The sequence below is a fragment of the Euleptes europaea genome, chromosome 12 (assembly GCF_029931775.1).
Source record: "Euleptes europaea isolate rEulEur1 chromosome 12, rEulEur1.hap1, whole genome shotgun sequence".
Lineage (NCBI taxonomy): Eukaryota > Metazoa > Chordata > Lepidosauria > Squamata > Sphaerodactylidae > Euleptes > Euleptes europaea.
The window spans coordinates 63,514,813-63,539,189 of NC_079323.1; the positions used below are offsets into that span (position 1 = coordinate 63,514,813).

Here is a 24,377-nt window from a genome sequence, read left to right on the forward strand (position 1 = left end):
CCCCCCTCCCCCAGACTTTATGGCGCCAACTTGGCGTAATGGTTAAGAGTGGCAGACTCTAATCTGGAGAACTGGGTTCAGTTCCCCACTCCTCCATATGAAGCCTGCTGGGTGACCTTGGGCCAGTCACAGTTCTCTCAGAACTTTCTCAGCCCCACCTAAATCACAAGGTGCCCATTGTGGTAGAAGGGAAGGGTGAATGTAAGCCGCTTTGAGACTCCTTATGGTAGATAAAAAGCAGGGTACAAAAACAACTCTTCTTCATCATTTGTGTTTCCACTGTAACCTCATCACTGCTTTTGAGTTTTCTTACTATGTGATTATTGCCATGCAGTGTCACTTTCAGATCCATAAGAAAACATCACACAGAATTTAATGTTCAAGTCCCATAGGATGAGAGATTCTCCATCTGAGAGGCGGAGTCAGAAAAAAGTTTCATCCAAGCCCTACTCCAGTTAACTTTGTTTTTGGTGTTTCGAATCAGCAGCCAAAAAAGGAGTCAAGCCTGCAGCTACCAGCGTCATCAGAAGTTACATCAAGGCCATCTTTTGTCTTGAACCAACAACAGCTAAGTGGAGGGACAGGCATCAGGATGCCATCAGAATCAGAACAACCTTTTCTCTCACAAAATTTAGTCACTCCACAGAAAGCTGAGAACCCTGGGTTGCATCTACAACAGGAACAACAAATTAAGGTAAGTTGGGTATATTGAACTTATAAAAGAAACAACATCAGAAAACTTATGATCACAAACAGGTAGTCCATCATAGCACAATAAAACAGCAGTTCAGTGGCACCATTTATTTCAGTACATATATGAAGGACGATCATACTGTGAAATTTCTGTGAGCTGTGACACAAATTTTTGCAGTACGGGTTTCCTTTGCTTTAATTCCTCCCCCCTCCCTGCTTTAACCTGCCCCATAAGAAGGATTATCAGTTTGATTTTCATACATATTTGAAGAAGTGAGCATTGACTCGCAGAAGCTCATTTTGAAATAAGTGTTATTAGTCTATAAGGTGCCACTGGACTTTTGTTTTATTTAGCAAATTTGTGGGCAACAAAAGACCATAATTTAGAATAAAGGGTTTAATCAGGACTTGTGGGTTATCAGGGCTGTGTAACCGTGGTCTTGGTATTTTCTTTCCTGACGTTTCGCCAGCAGCTGTGGCCGGCATCTTCAGAGGAGTAACACTGAAGGACAGTGTCTCTCAGTGTCAAGGGTGTAGGAAGAGTAATATATAGTCAGAAAGGGGTTGGGTTGAGCTGAATCATTGTCCTGCAAAAAAGTATCAAAGGTAATGTGCTAATCATTGTCCTGTAAGTATCAAGATAATGTGCTAATTAGGGTGTGGTATGTTAATATGGAACCATTGTATCCTGAAGTGATCTGTTAATGTGTGAAATCCAAAGTCTTTGTTAGTCTGGAGGTTTTCAGGACAGGAAGCCAAGCCTTATTCATTCTTAAACTCTCTTATTTTCTGTTAAAGTTGTGCTGATGTTTATGAATTTCAATGGCTTCTCTGTACAATCTGACAAAATATTGTCCAGTCTTTCAGTGTCTTGGAATAAGACCCTGTGTCCTGTTTGTGTCATTCCAAGACACTGAAAGACTGGACAATTCTACCAACTATTTTGTCAGATGATATTAATGATATTCAACTGATGAAAGTTTTGAAACAGAATGAATACCGGAATTCTGTCTTTTGATTTGTGACTTTTGGTCCTGTGATATACTTATGAATTTGAATAGGTATCCTTGAAGGAACGAATGAATATAAGACTTTACAGTATCATTGAGTTTTGATTTATTTCATTAATTGCCATAGTGATTTTTTCCAATAATTGCCATAGTGATTGCTTTTTGGTTGAATAAGTACCTGGAGGTTGGCAACCCTATGCTCAAACCTGAGGATCCTTGGCCTACAAGTGTCCTTATCAGACATAGTGTTGTTTCAAGAACTCTTAATATTTTGCAGGCTTATTAAAAATAGTGGTTTCATTTTAATCTTACAGATTTGTTGACATTTTGTTTGTTATGTCTCATATTTATTTATTTATTTATTTAAATTTATAGCCCACCCTCATTCCCGGCCAATCTGGGCACTGGCAATAACAATATAATAAAACCATAAAATCTTCCAGTAAAAATTTAAAACAACACAACAGTATTACTCCACATATAAATATAACAAGATGGCATTCTTCGAGTCATAAGAGCCACTGAAGGCTTTGGCAGAGCAGTCGATACCCCACAAAATGAAATGGAAAGGGTAGTGAGGCCATGCAGTTGCTCTCGGTTGTAGGCCTGGTGGACTAATTTTATCTTACAAGCCCTGTGGAACTCTTTAAGGTCCTGCAGGGCCCTGATGTTACTAGAAGGGAATTTCATTGAGGACAGCCACACACTTTTAGGGCTGGGGAGCACCAGCAAGTTATTATTCGGAGAACGTAATGTTCTCGGCGGGGTGGGGGGGGGACCAGGCATTCCTGCAGGTATGAAGGTCCCAGACCTTGTAAACACAGAGGAAGTTACAGCTTCATGTTCATGATTTATCAGCTGTGCTTTTTCTTCCCCAGAGTGAAGCCCTTATGTGCAAAAGGGGGTGCATATTCCCCAGATGGGCCTCTTGCCAAATAGATGACTCAGTTATTTTAACAACACTGATAATTCATTTGGAAAGATAGGAAACTAGATTTAGGACTGCCTTCCTCTCCCGTGGCTCTGTGTTTTCAAACTGCAATAGCAACCATCTGTTTGGTGGGATGCAAGCACAGGTCCTTGGGTTCTAGGGGTCCCATTCCCCCAGCAGGGGTGGGAGATGCCCCATTCCCCAGTCCTGTTGCCTACCGCCACATAGAGCACCAGCAGAAGAAAAATTATAAAACCCTGCAGGGTCACATGCAGTGCCATTTTACCTGTTTTTTTTTTTAAGCTATAGTGACATATGGTAGCTCTAGGAATTGCCAGAAACTCTATGGTTTGACTCCACAGCTGCCATTGTGCCCCCCATATCCCCCCCCCCATAACTGTACTGCAGGTGGCCGGGCCCTGCACTGCCTGGCAACACTACTGCAAACAGAAGTTAGTAAGTTCCCTGCAGTCAATTTGTGAGGTCCAATAGTTGATGACTTTGAGGGCCTGAATTCTGAAACATGACATTCAACCCCTAACATTCAACAACCAACATGCTTCAACACCTGCCATTTGTTGGGCCTTTAAACATTATTTATTATTTTTCTATAATGTAGATCTCTATAAAGTAGACTGTACCTTACACCAGCAATGCACATTTTCAACTGTGTGAATTATCAATGTTTATTATTATTATTTAGTGTGTGGAAAAGTATCAACTCTTAAAAAAAAAGATTGACTGTTTTCTAGCAGAAAATAGAAACCACTTTATACAGCCAATACGAAGAGAAAATTCGTCCTTGTATTGACCTCATTGATTCTCTGAGAGCCCTTGGAGTGGAAAAGGACCTGGCCTTGCCAGCTATTGCTGTGATTGGAGACCAGAGCTCTGGAAAAAGCTCGGTTCTGGAAGCATTGTCTGGAGTTGCTCTTCCTAGAGGCAGTGGTGAGAATTCTTTTTTCTGCTTTCCTTTTGGATTTTATGAGATTTCGTCGAATCACAGTGGTATGGTGGAGATCTGCTCATCCAGATATTTTACCTATGTGCCCTTCATTAATGATTAATCATTTCTTCATTAATGAAGAAACCCTCTGTTTTTATCCATTTTCTAAGCTTGTTCAGACTTGCCTTGTTCACTTTAGTAATTTTGCTTGCATTATTTTATTATTTTGCACAAATAATCTGGTCAAGAATATTAAAAAGTCAGAGGAGTCCAAAGCACAGACTAAACAGATATCAAGTCCATCACTCTGCTTCCTACAGTCCAGATTTATTTGTTTAAACTGGGGTCCCCAACCTTTTTGAGCCTGAAAGCATCTTTGGAATTCTGACATGGGGTGGTGGGGTGGGCACAACTACAAAATGGCTACTAGAGGAGGTGAAGCCAACCACAGAATGGCTGTCGCAGGAGGCAGAGCCAACCACAAAATATCACAGTGAGGTCATGCATAACTCTGACTGTAGCTCTTCAACATTTCAGGCAGAAGCTCCATTTAACAGGATGCCTGTTAAAATGAACATATTGTTTAAAAGTATTTTCTTGGATACACATAACTAACCTTCAGTCATGCAGTGAAGATCCATGTGCTATGGTGCTACTGACGCACCTTTTAAAAAATCTGCACAGCAAATCTCCAATGGCCAATTAGAAGCCCTGCTGGGCAGGTCCCTGCCTAGCCTAGCCCACTTTCTAAAAACACATGGTGGGCTCCAGGAAAGGTGTCAGCAGAAGCCATGGCACCCATGGGCACCATGTTGGGAACCCCTAGTTTAAACTATACCCCACCTGCTAACCTTTCAGGATTCTCAATGCACCTTGCAATAGTTTGGCAATACACAATAAAGCCAACTTGAATAATAGTTAAAAGACAATCTTATGTACAATTCAACTAAAATAAGTAATTCATAAAACAATAAAAGTCAGCACACAAATCTGAAACAAAGTGGTAAATCTAACTATAATTGCTATGATTTTAATACAACTGATTTTTTTACAAATCCTTATAGGTATTGTCACCAGATGTCCTCTTGCACTCAAACTGAAAAAAACACGCCATGGCGATGTATGGAAAGGGAAAATTAGCTACCGAGATATAAATGAGGAACTCGACATTCCTTCAGAGGTTGAAAAAGAAATAAGGAAAGGTAAGTGTGGTTGATTCCATTCTGAATAATGAGTAGATAATCTGTTAGAATTCATAAAACAATAACATTATTTTCCTGAAACAAATTCAGAAAAGTGTTTCTGAAAAAAATTCAGAAAATAATTTGAACATACAGGAAATAGTTCCATTTCAAAAGCTAAGCAGGCCTAGACATGAAACTCTCTAGGGACTCCACATATGCCATTTTAAACTACTTGGCTGCATTCAGACATCACAGACAAACTTCTGTGTATTCATTATAGTTAAAAACCTGGTCATCGTGGTCATGTGCTCCACTTGTAAAATCCAGTTGCAAAGTGCACTGAAAGTGAAGTGAAAATGTATTATTTGGCACATTTGAAAGTGCCTGAAGAAGGAAAAAAGAAATCCAACAGCTGATTAAAATGAAACCAATTAATTATGGTGTTTTAAAAGCTCTGCTATAACTGAAACAGGTATCCAAAAATTACTTCCTTCCCTGGGTAGGGATTAATTAGGTAAATTGTAATCCTAAAACACAGAACAAAGAGCAAGAAACACACCACTCATATAAAATGAAACAGAAAACAAATAACAGATGAGCAAATATTTGCATAAGCCCAATCGTCATGTGCCCTACACTCAAAACTCTGAACATTTCGCTCACTTCTCTCACAGCCTAAAGCATGCTCTAATAATTCCTCAAAGGGAGGAAATAAAAGAGAAGAAAATGTGAGAGGAATGAAGAACGATGAGGAAAAAAGCAGTCAGTATGAGAAACCCTTTGAACTGTTTTCTAACTGCGCCCATCCCCCACAGGGAAGGGAGACAGATAAAAAGAAAAAACAAACAAGAAATAAAAAACCTGATAACGTAGAATAGAAAGCAAAGGGCTAGAGCTAAATTTAATGAGATTAAAATAAAAATGAAAATAGTTTGAGATAAAAGGAAACCCCAGACACGGTGCACTGCCTTGAAGCATCCTGTGATAATATTCCAGAACCCACCAGGAAATTTTCAAATATATTTCACATATGGGGGTGGGGGGAATGCACAAGCACACATATTAACTAGGTTGACCCCCATCTTGTCCATGATATCTAAATAGAGACCTTGGTGTAAACAAATACAAAATAATGCACATCTTATAGGTAAAGAATCAAATCACAAAATTCAACAAGAGACTGAAACTGCTACCATTTGTCTCATGGAATAAGGAAGATGAGGGAATGTCATATCTGTAGTCATTTCTCTGACATTGAAGAAGCAGAGGATTGTTGCCCAAGGCAGCAGCTTGATCTTACAGCTACTTATGGTGCATTCCTGAGCTTGGGGGGCGATTCTCCTTAGGACCTCGCCGCCAGCGTAAGTGCATCTTGTGCCGTGATTAGACACCCTTACACTGGCGGCAAGGGCAGTTCCATCGGCGCCTGAGCTTTACGGAGCTGAGCACCAGTGCTCCACCAGCGCAGTCTCCCCATGACGCAGATCACGGCGGAGAGTTGTGGTGCTGGCATGGGGGAGCATTCCCGGGGCAGGGCGGGGGGAGGAGCCACCATTAGGTGGCTTCCTGTCCCCTTTCACCCCATAACGCCGACACCGAGAACAGCTTTGCTGCGCCTGGTTTTTAGCAGGCACAGCCTCGCTGTTCTCTATGGGGCGAAAAGGCCCCCATTTAACAAAAAAAGCCACCAAAAGGCTTCCCCCCCCCCCCCGGCGTAGGTGGAACGGTTTTAGGAGGTGGCTCGACTGCGCCTTCTCCCCGTTGTTCCCCTACGCCAATTCTCAGGAATGTGCTGTGAGTCCCTTACAGTCCTGTGCAATGTTTACAGGTTTCCAAAAAAGTAGTCTTGCCAAATCTCCTGGAGGGTGTTCACGTATGTACCCAAGTAACCAAAAAAGTTGATAAGAAAAGCCTTGCATATAGAAATATCAATGTCAATTTAAAAAAGCTATATAGAAATTATATTAAATCACAAAAAACTTTACTCAAATTGTAAATATAAAAAACTGTGTATCAAAATCCATCAATTTTGTTTACCTTTCCCTAGTGTAAAAAAAACTTTTTAGTAAATTGCACTTATACACATGGGAATGTCACACTCTTACAAGCACCTTTCCTATGACCAGGTACAGCTATAAATAACTTAAAATACATGTAAACCAAATTTGTTTTGGCTGTGAGGCCTTCCTCAGTAGTTTACATTTTTACAGTACACAGCATAATTTTTTTTTTTGCTAATTTCAATATGCTTGACTAAAGCACTGAACATCCTAGGATTGTATAAGTGTGATATCACCATGAGTATAAATGCAATTTTACTAAAAAGATTTTTTTCGCTAGAGGAAGGTACTTATGTATGTAACCAAAATCAATGGATTTTGATGCACGGTTTTTAATACTTACGATTTGATTAGTTTTGTAATTTAATATAATGTTAACTTTTTTGTAATTTACACTGATATTTCCATATACAAGATTTTCCTTCTTCTTCAACCTTTCTAGTTACTTGGTTTGTCCTAGGTTGAAATCCCCCCTTTTTATCAGTTTTCATGTCCATATCCCCAAACCATCAAGAAAGGACAATGTGGGGCGATGAATGTCTAGTTATTTTACAGAGGACTAAACCGTGTATTCGGTGTGGTAGTACAAATGAGGATATTGGAATAAGTTGTAATATAGAAATTCTGTTAATTTTTTAAGTTTACACATATTTTAAATTATGAAGATTGTTGTATGTTTTTTGTTGTTTATTTTATTGAATAAATATTTTTTTAACAAAAGAATGTGGTAGTGACCCTCCATGTCACTGAGGTTAATCTCTTCCAGTATTTTTAAAGAGTGTTTTCTTAAGGGTTATCCGGTATTAACAGCAAATAGATTAGTTAGATTAATAATGCTGCAAAAAAAATCATACCACTATAGACAGTGTTCAAGCACAGTGTGTTGAATTTATCTATATTCAGCTTTCAGTCCTTGATTTTCAAAAGGTTTTTTTTTTTTTGCATCATGCCATGATTGACACCCACCCACCACAGCTGGTCAGAGGTGTTTACTTGCATTTCAACATCTCTGTATGAAACTTTCCCATTGAACAATGAATATATGTTTCTCTTGCTCATTTTTCTGTTTTCTCTTTTGTAGCTCAAATCTCTATTGCTGGCGAAGGGGTGGGCATTAGCCATGAACTGATTACCTTAGAAATCAGCTCTCCGGAAGTTCCAGACCTGACACTGATCGATTTACCAGGGATTACAAGAGTGGCTGTGGGTAATCAGCCCCAAGATATTGGACAACAGGTAAAGCGCGGCTCAAGTCTGGGAAGCGGTTAAGAAGGAGCAGTGGGGATTTTGCAACCAAGTTAAGCTGATTGGAGCACTTTCTGACAAGGCATGGAAAACCCTTCCCAGCATTGTCAGTGCATGCTAGAAGGGGGAACAATGTTATGTAGTGTTCTGTTTCCAAAGTTCCACAGCCTTGCTGCTTCACTGTTTGGTAGCCATGATCCACTTTTCACCTCCATCCTACTGAGCAAGGCTTTATGAAGGATAGTCAACCATTTGCTTGCAGAGCATTTGATTGTTCCTTGCAAGGACAGATTTTCCTTGAGACTGCTGGTATTTCTATTCCCACCCTTGCCTCGCCAGCTGGTCACCCCCATCAGCCCATGATGGGCGTTCACTTGCAAAATAGTTAAATGAACATCAGGTTTTTCTTTTATTGCAGATCAAACGGCTAATTAAAACATTCATTGCTAAGGATGAGACAATAAACTTAGTGGTTGTTCCAAGTAATGTGGATATTGCCACAACAGAAGCACTGAAAATGGCTCAGGAAGTTGACCCTGATGGAGAAAGAACAGTTGGTAAGGAGGAAAAAGAATCATTCCTGACCTTGATTATCTTGCACTGGTAAACTTGTCTTTTAGACCACAGAACATGATTACCGTTACCACAGGTGGTCAGGAAAACAAATGTGTGCTAGATATGCACACGTAACACCAGAAGGCTTTTCAATCTTTTATTTACTTGTTTGTTTGTATATTTGAAGTAATAAGTTCAGATCATAAGCCTGGTTTCTTTTTGTGCTGAATCCATTACACATGATCCCCCACTGTGTAGCACGTTCCTCTGGCACAGGCTCAACCAGCATTTTTCAATTTGCCAAAAAGTACCTAGCACCAGAGGACAGAGTGCTGCGCAGCAAAGAACCATCTCTGCAGCAGACCAAAGGAAACAAGACTCAGGAGCCAAGCCACAGTCTCTTCTGTGGTGTTGTCCGGCCATTCCTACTTAAACATATGCAGAACTAAAATAAGCAATCCAAGGCACTGAGAATTTAAAATAACACCAAACTAAACAAACCCAAGAGTCAGATTTACCAGATCATACCACTTTGATCCTTTCCCCCAGAAGCTAGCCAAAATGAAGGTAAACAGATGTACAATTTTATTGTAGCTCTGCTTTCTTTTACTCCAGCTTTGCCCACTGAATATAGGGCAACTTAATACCACAGTGAGATGGTTCCCATCCCATTATCTCATACTTTTTGCCTTCAGTGTGGTCAACAGCAGCTTCTGTACTATGAAAAAAGCTGAGTTGGAATCAACTGGATCTATCAGGAGTAACTCCTTCGGCTGCTTCCCAAACTCCATACATACTCAGAGGAACCATGCATGTATTTTACACCATGCATGTATTTTATTCACTCTGTGTTGTTTTCTTCTTCCCTTCTCCCATGAGACTCAGCTGTTAGTCTTTGTGATATGAAAGGATATAAATCTGGAATTTTATCAGTTGAGGTGTAGCTTATTAAGCAAGTGGTGGTTTTTCCAAAGAACATAGCCGTTTCAACACTGAGGGACAGAGATTTCACAGTCCTCTGGAACTACAGGGGCTGTTGTAGCTGGCTTTTAAAGAAAGATTCTTCCCATGCAAAGCTTTAAAAAATATCAAAGTCAGGCCTATAAACTATAAATGTTTTGAAGAAATATTAACAGCTCCTTTTTATGTTCTTTTTTATTTATTTTTTTTGGAATAACCTCATGTTTTATAACAGGGATCCTAACAAAGCCTGACCTGGTGGACAAAGGAACTGAGGAGGCTGTTGTGGATATAGTGAGAAACTTGATCATCCACCTGAAAAAGGGATATACGATTGTGAAATGCCGTGGACAGCAAGATATCCAGCTCAACTTGGACCTGTCCTCTGCAATCCAGAAAGAGAAAGCATTCTTTGAGGATCACGAACACTTTAGGTGCGTTTTGAATAGAGGACCTTATTTGTTTTCCACCTCCTGTCAACCTCCTGTGCGGCAGTTGCTCCCACGGTTGAATTTTTCTAATCATTTTGTCTGAACTTCTGTGATTGTATACAGTTGATTCAGCCCCTAAATAAGCATATATTTTTAAACATGTGTTTGGTTTTACAAGTCCTTTGTAATGATATGCTAAGTTTCTCAAGTCGAAAACACCAGGTACAGTGCCCATGTGTGGAGAATACCCAAAGCAAAACAGAGGCGCTTGTCTCATCCTTGTCTCCCAGCGTGTGTTCAGGAGCCGCACATGTGTTCAAGGGCCCAGCCATTACTGGGAATGGGTGGTGTGTGCTTTTCCCCCTCCCCCATATCCTCCTTCATTTGCTCAAGGGATGCAAGATCCAAATACAGATGCAAAGGAAAAGTAGCAGCCTCGATCAGAGTATGGGAAGAACATGCCTCCAGTTCCTGGGTTGGCCATGTGCAGTGTTTTCATGTCCACCTGTGTGTGTTTGTGTGCGTGTGCATGCATGTGTGTCTATATGCACACATGGCAAGGAACATATTTCCTATGGGATTGCTTTAAGCTCACAGTGGTTTTAAATTAATGATACTTTTCCTGCAGAAAATAAAACAAAAAACTCCTATCATATGTATGAGTGCTTTTCACTTTGCCTTGAAAATGCTGACTCTTAATTCAGTTGCTCTAACCTCAGTTGAGATTGTAGGTTAAGGTATTATAAATCAAAATCATTTTCACTTTTACATAGCATTAGCGAAGAATTTTCTATGCTATAATCTTGCATGTGCATTGGTGCAAATTTACAGCACATTTATACCAATTGCCTCATTAATTTCAGGGGAGACCAATTTGCTCGAGCAAGGAAATGAGCATACAGATCTGCATCTTTTGACATTACTGCAACAACTTAATTAGGCCACTGGATATTTACTGCCAATATGATCTTCATATTTACTAAGGAACATTTTTCTGATTCCCCCTACAGAATCCTTTTGAATGAAAAAAGAGCCACAATTCCCTTACTGGCTGAGAAACTTACAAATGAACTTGTGGAGCACATTAATGTAAGTTAGCAAATAACTATATATCAGTACTTTGTCATCAGTGTTTTACCTTTTTAAAAATGATTCAGTAAACCAAATAGTCTTCTTTTACTCTAGACCAGATTTTTTCTTTCTCTCTTAGAAATCTTTGCCCACTTTAGAGGAGCAAATAAACACACAGCTCCAAAAAGCAAATCAAGATTTGCTGAAATATGGAAAAGGCACGCCAAAAACAGAAAACGAGAAGCTCAATTTTTTAATAAATGTAAGTACTGGCATGTAAATTTTAATAGATTATCAAGACAATGCTAAATAGAGTTAAGCCTTTCTAAGCCCACTAACTTCAATGGTCTTAGAAGGGTATAAGTTTGTTTAGGATTGGATTGTACATCTTTTATTGAGCCACTGTCTGCTGATGTTGAAAGTATCCAGAACTGATAATTAATCTGAAATGGAAGGTCATGGGATACCAAATAAATGATGTGTCTCAACATTTTAGTTTCTAATTCCTTTTAAACCTAACATTGATCTAATCTTCTATTTTATTTATTGAAAACTCATTGCAACACAAAACTTTGCACAGCCCTAGGCCTGCAGGAATAGATGTAATAAAGTTAGCACCTTATCTGTTTATGAATTCTTTTCTGGGATCCACAATTATTATAGCTGGATATACTGAACTGACCTTGGTTCTCCTGAATATGCAGATGTCCCTAAAATCAATGTGTTTCCCCCCTTTTAGGATCTCCATTGCTTGCTTTGAGTTGCCTATTTTTGGTTCTTGTGGGTTATCCGGTCTGTGTAACCGTGGTCTTGGTATTTTCTTTCCTGACATTTCGCCAGCAGCTGTGGCAGGCATCTTCAGAGGAGTAACACTGAAGGACAGTGTTACTCCTCTGAAGATGCCTGCCACAGCTGCTGGTGAAACGTCAGGAAAGAAAATACCAAGACCACGGTTACACAGCCCGGATAACCCACAAGAACCAATGAACTCTGAGCATGAAAGCCTTTGACAATATTTTGCCTATTTTTGTTTCAAATAAATTCTTGATATAAGAAGAAACAAACTGCTAGCTCTTTGGTCAATATTCAGATCCTTGGGAGAATGGGTTGAGCAGATTTTTGCTAGGAGAAATCATCAGTCGCTTGCTTGATTGTTATGATGCTTTGGACTAATTGTGCTCTGAAATGAAAATTACTAGCATTGCTGAAAGAAGCAGGCAACAAACGCAACTGCTCTGTCATCAGCAGCTGCATGGCACTATGTTTTGTTTTTACCCTTTGCCTTTGTAGAAAATCAAACTGTTTAATCAAGATATCACAAATTCAGCACAAGGAGAAGAGACATTGTCTGAAAATGATACCAGACTGTTCACTAAAATTCGTAAAGAATTTCAGGAATGGGAAAAAAAGCTTCATGAGAGTGCAAGAAAGGGTAAGTATGGAGCAGCTGGTGTGCAAACAAGTTGTGCAAGTGGCACAGTAAGGCATTGCATGGGTGAGTTGTGTGGTGGCAGCTACCAGGCTCAGTTAAGCTGCTCAAGTCACACAGTAGCAAATTGACTGAGCAAGTTGTGCAGCAGTCACTGCAAAGCCCAGCTGATTTGCACAAGTGGCAGCAAGCTGCCTGGGGGAGTCATGCAGTAGTTGCCACCAGGCCTGGCTCAGGCAAGTCTTCCCTCAGTCAGGGGAGGGTCTGTTTGGCCTCTCAGTCCACTTCTACGCTCTGTCTTTAAATGACAGAAACCAAGAAGGCTTGTCAATATTGTGGTGTGGTTGCCTAGCAATTCCCAAAATGGCCACTAAGATCTCAGAATATAATCTTGTGAGATCTCAGTGGACATTCATTTCTCAAAGTTACCAGTGTTTCTAATCTTTCAGTGTCTGTTCGTTTTGTTCAGATTTCAGATTTTTCTGCAAAACTGGGGCTTTTGTCAGATATGTAGATGAACCCCCCTCATCTGTCCCTGGCCCCATTGTATGGATTTTTTTGATCCGCACTCTATGGCCAGTTTCAGAATCCAGATACATGATAATCTATATCAAATTTCAGAGCTTCTGAGACTATAATAAAATGTAAAAAGATTTGGATTGTGAAATGTAATTTTCGTTTAGTAGTTATAACAAGTATAATGCAAACTGGCCATTAATTAAAAACTAAAGCAAAACAATTCCAGAGAATCTAAGCATTTAATTACTGAAGCAAGCAGAAGGCCAAGCCAAAAAATAATCAGAAAGGGAATATAAAGGATTCTCTTGAAAATGTGGATCAAAGTGCCCTCTTTTCTGAGATCAGGGAGGGGGAATCATATACCCCCAGAGTCTTTATCCACATTATTTGTCTCTCATATTCATCATTCTCCCTTCCATCTATGAGATCAGCATCCCTTAGGATATACACTAATTGCTAATACATACATAATATTAACTAATGTTAGTATAACCATAAAATGGAAAGGAAAGCATCAACTCTTCTTTGACCTAGTACTTTTGAGTGCTCTTATTCCCCTGACTGCCTTTCGTTTAAATTCCTGTATTTACAATTGGTTACTGTGACAGCTCTTTTCTTCCAACTGAGGGAAGCCACACATCCTGTTATGATTTTGGGGAACCAGACTTATTTTGAACTATAAACTTTCCCCTCAGTTGATCTTAGGGTAGCAAGTGTAAAAGCTTTGGGTTTGCTGCTGTGAGGTACGTTTTTTAGTAAGTGTGAACATGGAGGTCACTGAGGTAGGAGTTAGTTTTAAAGAGCAGATCAGCCAAAGGAGAAGCCTAACTAAGATAAATAAATTTAATTCCGACCGTCAGAAGTCGCCTTGCACTCCCCACGTTTCCGTGTGTTTTGCCCGCATTTCCCGGATTCTGGCTAAAACAGCATCAGGAAAACACAGGCAAAATGCATGGAACATTTGGGGAGAGCAAGGCGACCTCTGATGGTCAGGAAAGGCATGCATAATCAAAAGGAAGCCCCGAAGCAGTTGGCAGGGAGACCACAAGGGAAACAGACCTGCATAAATGGCTTATGACTGCACTCTCCCTGAATGAACTCGCCCTGTGCTTCCCTCCAACTTTCCGTCCCCCCTCTGGACCACTGGGAGGTAATGAGGCTCAGCTGGTAATGAGGCAGGTGTTGTGCTTTGTTTTGGTCAGGATCCTATGAAGAAGTATTGGTCTCACTTCTTGGCTCTTGAATGGGGTTGTGTTTAGGGCTGTTGAAAAAAAAATCTGGCCGGTTCAGATTCAGCCGAACCCAGCCCGACTTGGGTCCGGTTCGACCAAATTCCAACCCCCCCTGTTCGGGAATGCCAAATTCGTCGGGAAATTCGGCATTCCCGAACAAATTCGGTGTAAAGACCCCCCACCCGGTTTCCTGGGCACGTCCTTTTCCCGCCTTTTTTGAGTTTGGTTCCATCCGAACTGAAAACCCCCGTATTGGGGAAAATTCGGCTGTTTGTTCGGTTCGGACGAACCGAATCTACAGCCCTAGTTGTGTTGTGCAGCCAGTCTGGCACTTCACCTCCTTTGAGCCACTTTGGCCTGGGCCTGCTGTTGTTGCTCTTCCTGTAGAGAAGGGACAGGTCCCTGAGGGCTATGGACTTGGGTTTGAGACCTGTGCAGTGGAAGCATGGTGGCTATCTCAGGGGCTGGCAATGATGTCTCTCTTGCAGATTCCAACAGGCACATCATCTAGTGGTGCCTCTGCCATGCCAGGCACCTCCTGTTCCTGCTGGTCCTCCTCGGTTGGTGGGCTTGGTTCCTCAGGTTCTTCCCCTGAGGACTCTGAGTCCGAGTTGCTGGGCTGGTTTTAGGGGGTCAGGAAACAATCTTGCACTTCCAAATTTTTTTGATAACCTGAGGGCATTCGAGAACAGGATCTCTGATCAGCAGTTTGATGTAGCACAGTGGGCTCTACACTTTCAGGGCCTTACTAATTACTGTTACTTAATAATGCTACACTGAATTTACTATGTATAAAGTGAATTCACTGTCGTACTTTGGACATATTATGAGAAGAGAAGAGTCACTGGAAAAGGCAATCATGCTAGGAAAAGTTGAAGACAGCAGGAAAAGAGGAAGACCCAACAAGAGATGGATTGACTCTATAAGGAAGCCACAGCCCTCAATTTGCAAGACCTGAGCAAGGCTGTTAAGGATAGGACACTTTGGAGGACATTGATTCATAGGGTCACCATGAGTCGGAAACGACTTGATGGCAGTTAACACACACACACACAAAGTGAATACATATACACTTGCATGATGCCACCGCTTGCCTCCTTCCAAACTCATCTGAAACTTTTTTCACAACCCCTACTGTTGTGATAGTCTGTAAGTACTTAGAACTGGAATAAATGCATCTCCTTCCCCTGTTTATTTCTGCCTTTCCCTCTTTCTGTTGCAAATTTTAGATTGTCAGTTCTTCAGGTTGTGGAATTACCTTCTTGTAGTCTGCAAAGGGCCACACTTAGATACATCTATCACCAATAATAATTTGATGATGTATAAATAATAGAGTGATTTTGTTTTCATTCCACAGTACAAAAAAGCATCCATTATGAGGTGTGGAGATTTGAACATCAGTATCGTGGTCGAGAGCTTCCTGGATTTATCAATTACAAAACTTTTGAGACTATCATAAAGCAGCAGATCATGGAACTAGAAGCGCCCGCAATTGAAATGCTGAAGAAAGTGACAGGCAAGCCATTTATTAACAGGCTTCTGGTTGAGCTTGGGTTTGAAAACGATAGATAGCTTTAGAAAATAATATCTAGATCTATTTATTTCTATCCTGCTTCTCAACTGTAGGCTTTTGAATTGTCAACTAATAAAAACATAACTCATTAAGATGATGAAACCAATCATGACACAGTTTATAGTAAAATCACTACTATGAAACCCTTAAAAGCCAGCAGCCAGCATCATGTGTGAAATGCCCAAACTAATCAAAGGCCTGTGAAAAACACACAGAGTTCTCAGTACAGCCTCTGTACAGCAACAGGGAGGAAATTTCGGAGGCCATAGAATCATAGAGTTGGAAGGTACCACAAGGGTCATCTAGTCCAACCCCCTGCACAATGCAGGAAATTCACAACTACCTCCCCCCAAACCCCCAGTGACCCCTACTACATGCCCAGAAGATGACCAAGATGCCTTCCCTCTCATCATCTGCCTAAGGTTATAGAAACAGCATTGCTGACAGATGGTCATCTAACCTCTTCTTAAAAACCTCCAGGGAAGGACAGCATACCACCTCCCGAGGAAGCCTGTTCCACTGTGGAACTGCTCTAACTGTTAGAAAATTCTTCTTAATGTCTAGACGGAAACTCTTTTGATTTAATTTCAACCCGTTGTTTCTCGTACGATCTTCTTGGGCAACAGAAAACAACCCGGCACCATCCTCTATATGACAGCCCTTCATAGGACTTGGTCTCCAGACCCCTCACCATCTTTGTTGCCCTCCTCTGGACCCATTCCAGCTTGACTGCATCTTTCTTAAATTGCGGTGCCCAAAACTGAACACAGTACTCTAGGCGTGGTCTAACCAGAGCAGAGCATATCTACGATCATCACCTATCTCACTTAAGACAGCAGGTGTGAGAAAGATCTTTGTTTTCAGGCATCACAGGATAATCAGAAGACGTGAATGTAACTGCTGCCACTTTCGAATGTAGGGTTTAAAACAGACCGGAAAGGTAGCCATGCCAAGGCCTTGTTGTTGTGCTCTAATTCTAATTGTTGTATTTTTTTCCCCTCAGAAATGGTACGGCAAGATTTTACAAAGGTTGCTAAAGACCATTTTGCAGATTTTCTCAATCTTTACAGAGCTGCTAAGGTGAGCTGTAGATCACACTCTCCTGGGGCAGGGCTTCCTCTAGCTAGAGGAAACCTGTCTTACCTGGCCTGAATTTTCCAGCTTGTCTGTGTACAGGTTGCTCCTCACTCCTTCACATTGGTCCAGATTTTGGAGCATATCTTTTCTAATCATTAACAAATACTTCAGCCCAAAGAATTGGACCAGCTATCAGTATTTACCACCAGAGCCTGAAAGTGACTAATCAATTTGCTGCTGACCGCCAAGGGCTTAGCTGGAAAGTGTAATTAAAAGATTGTGTGTGTTCTTCGACTACTTTTTGAGATCACAGATGTCTGCATTGTCATTAATACTCTGGAACTGGTGTGTTTGGGTTTTGTTTGTTTGCTTGCTTCTTTTCAGCTGATCCTGCTTTTCCTGTGCTATTAATATGTTTACCTGCTGTTCCTGGTGAGTGATGCTTCTTCAAATTTAGATCCTGGTGTCTAGGTAATGACTTCTCTTCCATCCTTTTCCAACTTCACTTCAAATCTCTAGTGACTCCTTTAAGATCAGCTTGGTCTGCAAATACCAGACAATGCTATTTATGCCATGGAAAGCAAGGATCCATTTCCATACATAAAGTTGCTATTAAAGGGACAGGACATTTTTCTCCCAGCCAGCTGGCAACTAGACATGCAGGAATACTAGACATGCAGGAATTTCAGAGGTTGAAATCCACATCTCAAAGGGGTAGCTATAGTTTTGCAAATTAGAAAAAAAAATTGCAGCTCTGTCTCCCTCCCCATCCCATTAAGCAACAATGTATTCTAATTATCCAAAGGGTGCCAACCTGATGCTTGAAGTTGAAGAGAAAGGTGCAAAGGGAATTTGAAAATGGAGCGAGTAAAAATAAAGTGGGGCAGAAAGATAAGTGGGGAAGCAGAAATCATTTTGCAGAGTTATTTGGTGGACAGGCTTTTTCTCGGAAGCCGTGTATGTACAAAGCATACAGGAGGATTTCCCCCCTTAAAGGCTAGATTTATTGATCGACACACTAGGTCCCTGTACAGGAGTAGATATACAATTATGAGAGAGAGAGAGAGAGAGAGAGAGATTGCAAGCAGCGCCATGGAATACAAGAAACAATCTAACATTTCTGTGTGAAAGTTGAATAGTTTTGAGGTAAGCACAGAATCCATTTATAAACAGTGTGTGGGGTGCTGCAAGGTTCGATCCTCTCTCCCATAATGTTTAACATTTTCCCAGCTGAGGCTGAATTGCAACCACACTTGTTGATCATTTCTAATTCAGCAATTTCAGGCTCCTTGTAAAATTCCCTTGTTGAAAAATGGGGTTAAAGGATGCTCTGGTATTAAAGGATGCCCTGGACAGTTTCTTGTTCCTTCCCTTTGGCCACCAAAAGCAAAATAAATGTAGAAAGCAGAGCCATGCAAATAAGCGAAGTTGCATATACCTGTTCCACTCATGGGCCCCTTAGCTAGAGCTGAGTGCAATTATTTTCCCGCAAAGAAAAGAATGGTAAAAACACAACACTCCCTTCTATAAAATAATGTTTTAATAAACTGGTGTACTTTTCTATTGACAAGATTAATGTATCATAATACAGAGGAACATATAAAATGAAGGAGCAATTAAAAAACAGATAAATTTAATAAACACGATGCTGTTTATTATGTTCTGGAATGAGAAAATACATGATAAGGTTTACTCATTTGCCAATTTTGATTTATTGTAGATTATTCTGTTTCTAGTTAAGAATTTTACTCTCTTTTCTTTGGTTTGGCTATACATGTGTGTGTGTGTGTGTGTGTGTGTATAATTTATTTATTTAAAACATTTTTATGACTGCTTTCCACCCCATCAGGGTCCACAAGATGGTGAACATCAAAATGCCTTAAAACATTTGAGCAATTTCCATTTCCATTTATTGTTACGGCCATTGGCCAGCATAAAACAACAGAGCAGTGCAAGTACCCATACAACATCAATAAAAATAACACTAAAAAGGGAAAATAAAAATACAGTAAAATAACCAAACATAAACTGATTAAATACATTATCAACATAATAGAGCACCAGATAAACATTGTACATTAAATATTGTGCACTGCTTCACCCTTCACTCGTCATCTGATATGTCACTAATAATATAACCCCTTTTGTTTTGCTCATTCCTTTTAATAATGGCCTTCCAGCAAAATTTAGCTACATCGTAAGAAATCACAGGGTTTTTATCTTAAAGCAGAAATTGGATAATTAATCTTTCTTCCATTATAGGTTGATGCAAATAACCATATTGTTGTAACCAGGGATCGATTATAGATCTTCTACATTCCTCATAGAATTCACAGTATAATAGAATATGTGACAAGGACTCCTCTGCTCTTGCTGTACACGCACATTTTCTTATCTCTCTGGGTTGATTTAGAAATCTACCCAGAACAGCCGAAGGGAGGGCATCAAAACGTGCTCTCGAGAATGCCCATCACAGTTGGGGTAAAGTAATATTGGAAAGATATGGAGCTGTGACTTTGCCACCATCAGATAATAAATTCTTATATACCCCAGAAAGTTGTGCAATCTAACTGGAGCTCCATATCACGCAAGCGTTGATGGACAGTGGCTTTTGCTCTGCTCAGCCCTAAATCCATCAAACTTCCAGGGTTAATGCCAATTAAGGAAAGTTTTTGAATTATCTTAACTGACCATGGCATGGCTGATAAAAAATAGCTTAATAGACCAATTGGGTTGAGGTGCACTTTCAACCAATAGTTAATGGTAATAAGCCAAATATTTGTTTCTACTTTAAGAAGGCCCGCCTCATTTGAGCAATTAAAATACATTTAAAATTATAAATTATATATGCTTAAATTGTAAAATGTATAATATAAGTGTGTGTGTAATTATAAACAGCAATAAATTTAATTTTTTAAATAAAAAAGATGCATAGAAATAATCAATGGGTGTTAGCGACACATATGCTTATATTGGTGGCAGTTTTGTCAATGGGATAAGATGGGGTTTTTTGAGCCTGTGGGCACATTTGGAATTCTAATGCAGCATGGTGGGCACAGCCACAAAATGGCTGCCACAGAAGGCAGAGCCATCCACAAGACTGCTGCAGAAGCTTACTGCTGCAGCGAAGATCCTTGTGTTGTGGTGACAACTGCTTTCAATGCAACTTGTTAAAAAAATACTGCAAACCCATCAAATCTCCAATGGGCAATCAGAAGACTTGCTTGGCAAAAGCTCCACCTGGCCCTGCCCACTGCCTAAAAACACTTGGCGCACACCAGAAAACATGTTGGTGGGCACCATGGTACCCAGAGGTGCCACCTCGAGGACTCCTGGGATAAGAGCTTGCAGAGTAAGTGGCTTTGGTTGCTATATGGAATAACGAAACACAATATTGCTCTCTCACATTTTTTTATTTTGTTGTTGCTCTTCACAGGATAGAATTGAAAGTATTAAAGAGAAACAATTAGAGGAAGCTGAATGTACAGTGATAACCCAGTTTGCAATGGAACAGATTTTATACTGCCAGGACCACATCTACAGTCAAGACTTAAGTTCAGTACGGGAACAAGCAGCTGAAGAAGGAAAAAAACCCTTAAAGGTCAATCCTGAGGACTTCAATTTTGCAGGCCTTCCTACTGAAAAGCATGCTTCAGTCGAAGAAATGGCTTATCATTTGGAGGCATATTTCAATGTAAGTAATTCCTAGTGCTTACCAAAGGTGAGGTCTCGATACTCATGATGGTTTTTTAACATATGTAGCAACCTTACACTCTATCCAGCACACTCTATATTGTACACTATGACTGGAAGTAACTTTGCTGGTCATTGCAAAGAAGTTTTTCCCAAACCTGCTACCTAAGAATATTTTAATTAGACCTCAGAAATTGATAGGGTTCCCATGTTCCGATATTGGCATGCAGTCGCCCACCAATTGACCAGGCTGCCTGCCGACCCTCAGCTGGTCCACTGAAGAGGGGAGTGGTCCATGCGCCTGGCGCGATGACATAATTTCTGTGTTGATCCAGGGACACACTAGCACTCTGTTAAGCATTGCAAGCACAGCCCCTCGAATCTATAGAAGCCTTCATGATTGTGTAAAAGAAGCAGGAGCAGCTTTCCCCCTCTTTCCAAACAACCTGTGCCTTCCAAAAATGCCCTCCTCCTCTACTCCGTTTGCTCGGCCTGTGCCTGTCAATATGACTCTTTATAGCCATGTTTCTAATGTTGAAATCTGAAATTTATGCACACAAAAAATGTCTAGCAGTATAGGATACACTTTGTCTGTTGAAGTAGGCTCTAGTTCACAAAAACTCCATGTTACAATAAATCTTCACTAAGTAAATCAGTAAGAATCCTATGTCTGAACCTTTACCTAGCATAAAAGCAAGAGCAAACTGGGTTATGTAGTGGTGCTAGGTGAGAAGTACTGGGATCATTGGGATTGATTTGTCAATATTATCAAAAAAGATTATCTTATTTGCCTATAGCAAAGTAGCCTTTTATAGTTCCCACCAACACAATAATAACATCCCAGTGCCTGAACTGGGAGTTCTAACTAGGGTTTCTAGCCCCCACCCTGGCCACTGGTGGGGGATGGGGATGGTGGTAGGGTTGTCAGATCCAGGTTGGGAAATAAGGTGTAATTATTGATAACCACATTATGTCTTGAGCAAGTATGTGGGGAGCAGGTCTATGTCTCAGGTGTCTCTGTTTGCCACTGTCCACTGCTGCTCACATAGAGCAAGTAGTTATTATGGTGTTTGTCAGTCAGTCAGTCAGTCATTCTTATAACTCCACCCCAGCAGGCTGGGCTCAGAGTGGCTCACACAAATTACAAAAATACAGAAGAACCATAAGTTAAAACAGAACAATAAGTTAAAACAGCCCTAACAGATTAAAATCAGAGTTTCTAAATGGCGCACAGGGGTGTGATATAAAGCCACAGTATGGCCTGCAGGCAGTTATTCAGCAGTGGTGGGTAAAATAGGGAGGCCAGCACTTGTAGTAAAATCATAGCTGACCTCAACCGTAGGCCTGGTGAAACAGTTATGTTTTACAGGCCCTGTGGAACGCCACAAGGTCCCGCTGGGCCCTGGTCTCACCAGAAAGACTGTTCTACCAGGCCGGGGCCATGGCAGAAAAAGCCGTGGCCCTGGTCGAAACCAGCCCACTCCTCGGGCTGGGGACCCCCAATAAGTTGGTATTAGATTACCTTAACCTTCTCTTGGGAGCATACCAGGAGAGGTGGTCCTAAAGATACAAGGGTCCCAGACCCTGTTAGGCTTTAAAGGTTAAAACTAGCACCTTGAACCTGATCCGATACTCCAGCTGGAGCCAGTGCAGATGGTAAAGTACTGACTGTATATGCTCCCTGGGCTCCCATAAGGAGCCTCGCCGCAGCATTCTGCACCAGCTGGAGTCACCGGGTCAGTCTCAGAGGCAGCCCTACATGGAGTGAGTTACAGTAATCCAGGAGAGGTGGTCCTGCAGATACGAGGTCCCAGACCATGTAAGGCTTTAAAGGTCATAACCAGCACCTTAAACCTGATCTGGTATTCCAGCTGGAGCCAGTGCAGATGATAGAACACTGGCTTAATATGTGCCTACAGCAGGGTCCCTGTACGGAGTCTCACTGTGGCATTCTGTACCAGCTGAAGTTTCCAGATCAGTTTTGAGGGCAGCCCTACATAAAGCAAGTTGCAGTAATCTAATCTGGAGGTGACTGTTGTATGGATCACCATGACTAACTCGGGGTCGGAGAGGTAAGGGGCCAACTGCCGGGCCCAATGAAAATGGTAGAAAGCAGTTTGGGCCACGGCTGCAACCTCTGCCTCCATTGGCAAGGAGGCACCAAGGATCACACCCAGGTTCTTGGCCACAGGCACAGGTGTTAATTGCATGCCACCAAGAGCTGGAAGCTGGCGCCCCACCCCAGAGCTGCCCCAGCTGAGCCTCAGGTCCTCTGTCTTCAATGGGTTCAGTTTCAGCCTGCTTTGTCTTACCCATTCAGTCATGGCATCCAAGCACCTCTGTCTGGGGCAGAGTCCAGATGGCTGTCCATCAACAGATAAAGCTGGGTGCCATTAGCATACTGATGACAGCCCAGCCCAAAACTCTGTACAAGCTGGGCGAAAGGGCGCACAGGGGAAAGAATTGCTTCTTGTGACGCCCCACACACCAGAGTGCTGCTGCGATAACTCCTCCCTCGGCGCCACACTCTGTCCCAGAGCGCAGCCATTGAAGGGCTCAACCCTGAATCCCAATGTCGGTGATGCTATGCTGCTCAAGATCAATTGATCAAGGAGCTTCTAAGGGATAAAAGGAAAGGAAAGGAATGTCGGTGATGCGGTGGTCTAAGAGATCATGATCAACTATGTTGAAGACAGATCAAAAAGTATTAGCAGCCCTGACCTGCCTCGATCCAGCTGTCAAAAGGAGATAATCCATGAGGGTGACCAGCGCAGTCTCTATCCCATGGCCAGGGCGGAAGCCTGACTGAAATGGATCTAGAACTGACACTTCCTCTAGGAAGTTTTTCACTAGCATTTTATGACCTTTTTATTTCAGAGTGCAGGGAAACGTCTCTCCTGTCAAATTCCTCTGATTATCCTGTTCTACATGCTGAAGAAAAATGGAGATAATCTACAAAATGAAATGATGACCCTATTGCAGGGAAAAGAAGCGATTGGTAATTTGCTCCAGGAGCGTAAAGATGCTGCTGAACAGAGGCAGTTCCTACGTGAGCGAATTGATCGGCTGACTCAAGCACGGCATCACCTAGCAAAATTTCCAGGTTAAAAAAAAAAGATGCATTACAATGCACCATTTCTGAAAAGCTATGTTGTTATCTAAACCACTAGAGACAAGCTACATTTCCATTGTCTAAAAAGTTCATATTCTATCACTAGCTGCTGCTGGGTTTACTGTCTTCAGGCATCACCATAGCTGTGGTTGGCTAAACCAGCGTGTCGCACAAATCTTGCTTCATTTATCACACATGTATTAATAGGCCACAGTTTGTTCATAAATCCCAGTTAGTCTGCTTGAGTCCTTTCCTACCTCCAAATAGAATCCCCAGATACTATCCCAAGCTCCCTTGCACTGCCTCTACTGATGCAGACTTCTTGCTGTTGGCTACAAAGAAGGAAAGAGAAGGCTCTTAGGGCAAACCAAGTGTATCTTTGCTCTTGCCCCCTCCCTCTTTGGTTGTTTCACCAAGTTCTCTAACCTTGTTTAATCTCAATAAGTAACAAAAAGGGCATTACATCATGCATAGTGCTATTTACCTCTACCATGCACCCCCCTTACCTTTTTCTAAATTGAAAAGCCTCCATCTTGGAAAAGTTCTTGATCATAGAATCATAGAGTTGGAAGGGACCACCAGGACCATCAAGTCCAACCCCCTTCACAATGCAGGAAATTCACAACTACCTCCCCCCTCCATACCCCTAGTGACCA

At 41.3% G+C, this 24,377-nt stretch overlaps 1 protein-coding gene across 1 annotated transcript; it reads left to right on the plus strand.

Annotated features, from left to right (window-relative positions):
• The first annotated feature begins 375 nt into the window (after positions 1-375).
• On the plus strand, positions 376-23,730 carry LOC130485668 (interferon-induced GTP-binding protein Mx1-like). The gene is given in 14 exon segments (XM_056858887.1): positions 376-446; positions 448-694; positions 3,390-3,582; positions 4,645-4,782; positions 7,906-8,060; positions 8,488-8,626; positions 9,820-10,018; positions 11,026-11,104; positions 11,226-11,348; positions 12,377-12,518; positions 15,624-15,782; positions 16,843-16,919; positions 20,353-20,610; positions 23,487-23,730. Coding segments are annotated over 14 exon segments (2,211 nt in total). The 3' UTR covers positions 23,718-23,730.
• Positions 23,731-24,377: the final 647 nt, after the last annotated feature.